General features: G+C 32.6%; 1 protein-coding gene across 2 annotated transcripts; it reads right to left on the reverse strand.

The window, feature by feature from the left end:
- LOC120067732 (protein LURP-one-related 4) lies at positions 1 to 1,128 on the reverse strand. 2 transcript variants are annotated; one of them, XM_039019294.1, is made up of 3 exons: positions 757 to 1,109; positions 411 to 632; positions 4 to 320 (listed from the first exon to the last, which is right to left on the reverse strand). In XM_039019294.1, the coding sequence occupies exons 1-3, from the start codon at positions 1,012 to 1,014 to the stop codon at positions 186 to 188; spliced, it is 615 nt and encodes a 204-aa protein (XP_038875222.1). In that variant the 5' UTR covers positions 1,015 to 1,109; the 3' UTR covers positions 4 to 185. The 2 variants fall into 2 exon arrangements, with proteins under 2 accessions (XP_038875221.1, XP_038875222.1); XM_039019293.1 differs by having other exon boundaries at positions 1 to 632; positions 757 to 1,128.
- Between the last annotated feature and the right edge of the window lie 578 nt (positions 1,129 to 1,706).

A 1,706-nucleotide genomic window follows, 5' to 3' on the forward strand; every position in this document is an offset into this window, starting at 1 on the left:
GAATTAATGAATGAAATTGATATCTGTATTCCTTCGTAACTTCTACACTAATCCTTTACAAGAAACCAAAATCCGGAAAGTTCTATACAAATCACAAAATCCTCAACCAAAAAAAAAAAAAAAAAGGAAAATTTGTATAAACTCTCTGTTTTTTTTCCTCATTTTTTCCTCTTTATAATTTAATTTTACATTTGGCGACGGATTAAGCCATAAACAGTGACCAAAGCCATAATCAAAGATCTTTCAATCTGAGAATTTGCATTTAAACTCAACACATCATCTCCCAATAATATTCCGTTCCATGATACTTTTCTTTTCGCCTGCAATAACACAATCAAATCAATTATTTTCAAATCCGCTTCTACCAAATTCAGATTCAGATTCAGATTCAGATTCAGATTTATAATTACCTCTGCAACTACTTCTCCATTGATGTTGATTATTCTGAAAGCCAGTTTCCCATCCATTTTCACCAATGAAAATCTCTCAAATCCCACATTTATTTCACATACCGATTGATTGCTCTTCCTCGAAGCTGTTCTGTACAGTTTCTTCACTCCAAAGCTAGCCTTCTTACTTCTCTCCGATTCGATCCATCGAAATCCTTCCCATCCTCCAAGAATCGAGAATTTCTGCAGAAATTTATTCACATCTATGATTAATCCAACAGAACTAGATGATTTAACATCGAAATCAAGAGGAAGAATATCGAAGAAACCGCTAATTTTTGTTAGTTTTGTTTGTGGCTTGGCTAACCTTTTTTCTGATGGTGAACAGAACTTTTCCTCTGAGATCCATGAGAAATACTTCCCGACTGCATTTTCTGTCGTAGTTATCGACTCTGTAGACGATGTCGCCATTGGAATCGAAGACGGTGCAGCCATTTGTGTGGTAAATCAGAGATTTCATCCAAATTGTGAAGGTTTCGCTTTCGGTTTCGGAACAGAGCGATGAAGACGACGGAGATGATGACGGCGACGGCGACGGTAAGGTTTGAGGGTACACTTTGGCCATTGAGATGGAAGAGAGAGAATAAGGTTTAAAAGTTTGATGAAGAAGGTAGAAATGAGAGATAGGGGAATTTATAGGGAGTTTTTCTTTTTTTTTTTTTCTTCTTCTTCTTCTTTTTTTTGGAATTTTTTTTTATGCTTTTTTTAATGAAATATTTAAAATGAGAAATGTATGGAGCCCCAAAACACAATTAATTAATAATTGAACATATATAATATTTATGTGGAGATATGGATGGTGTCTTAATATATAGAGAAAATATTGTCTTTTTTTAATCTATCAAAGGAGCCATTTTATCTTTTAAATTTCTTGCATTTTGATTTTTTACATCGACTTTTTACAGTTTGAAAATAGTCTATATTACATTGTTGGATAAAATTTTCATAAAAAGTTTCTAAATTTTATCGCACCATAAATAAATATGAATTTAAACTTTTTACGTCGTGTGAACTAAATTCCAATTTTTTTCAAATTTTGAAAACGAAATTTATAATTTAACATTATTCTTTTAATCTCTAAAATTTAAAAAATAATTATTGATGCACGATTTTGGATTAGGTGGGTAGTTGACGTAGTGTCCAAAAGGAGCTTTTGATCACGTACTCAAAAGACCAACTTTAGACTAGTGTGGTGCTGAGTGCTCAACAAAACTTAAGTTAGTATAGCGTTCAACTCGGTGCTTTCCAACTTAGTCT

This window comes from Benincasa hispida, chromosome 12 (genome assembly GCF_009727055.1).
Source record: "Benincasa hispida cultivar B227 chromosome 12, ASM972705v1, whole genome shotgun sequence".
NCBI classification, from domain to species: Eukaryota; Viridiplantae; Streptophyta; class Magnoliopsida; order Cucurbitales; family Cucurbitaceae; genus Benincasa; species Benincasa hispida.

Coding starts and splice junctions, on each gene's coding strand:
- LOC120067732 (XM_039019293.1), bottom strand. CDS start 1,014: ATGGCCAAAGTGTACCCTCAAACCTTACCGTCGCCGTCGCCGTCATCA. Junction 633..756: donor TGTTCACCATCAGAAAAAAG/GTTAGCCAAGCC, acceptor AAATTTCTGCAG/AAATTCTCGATTCTTGGAGG.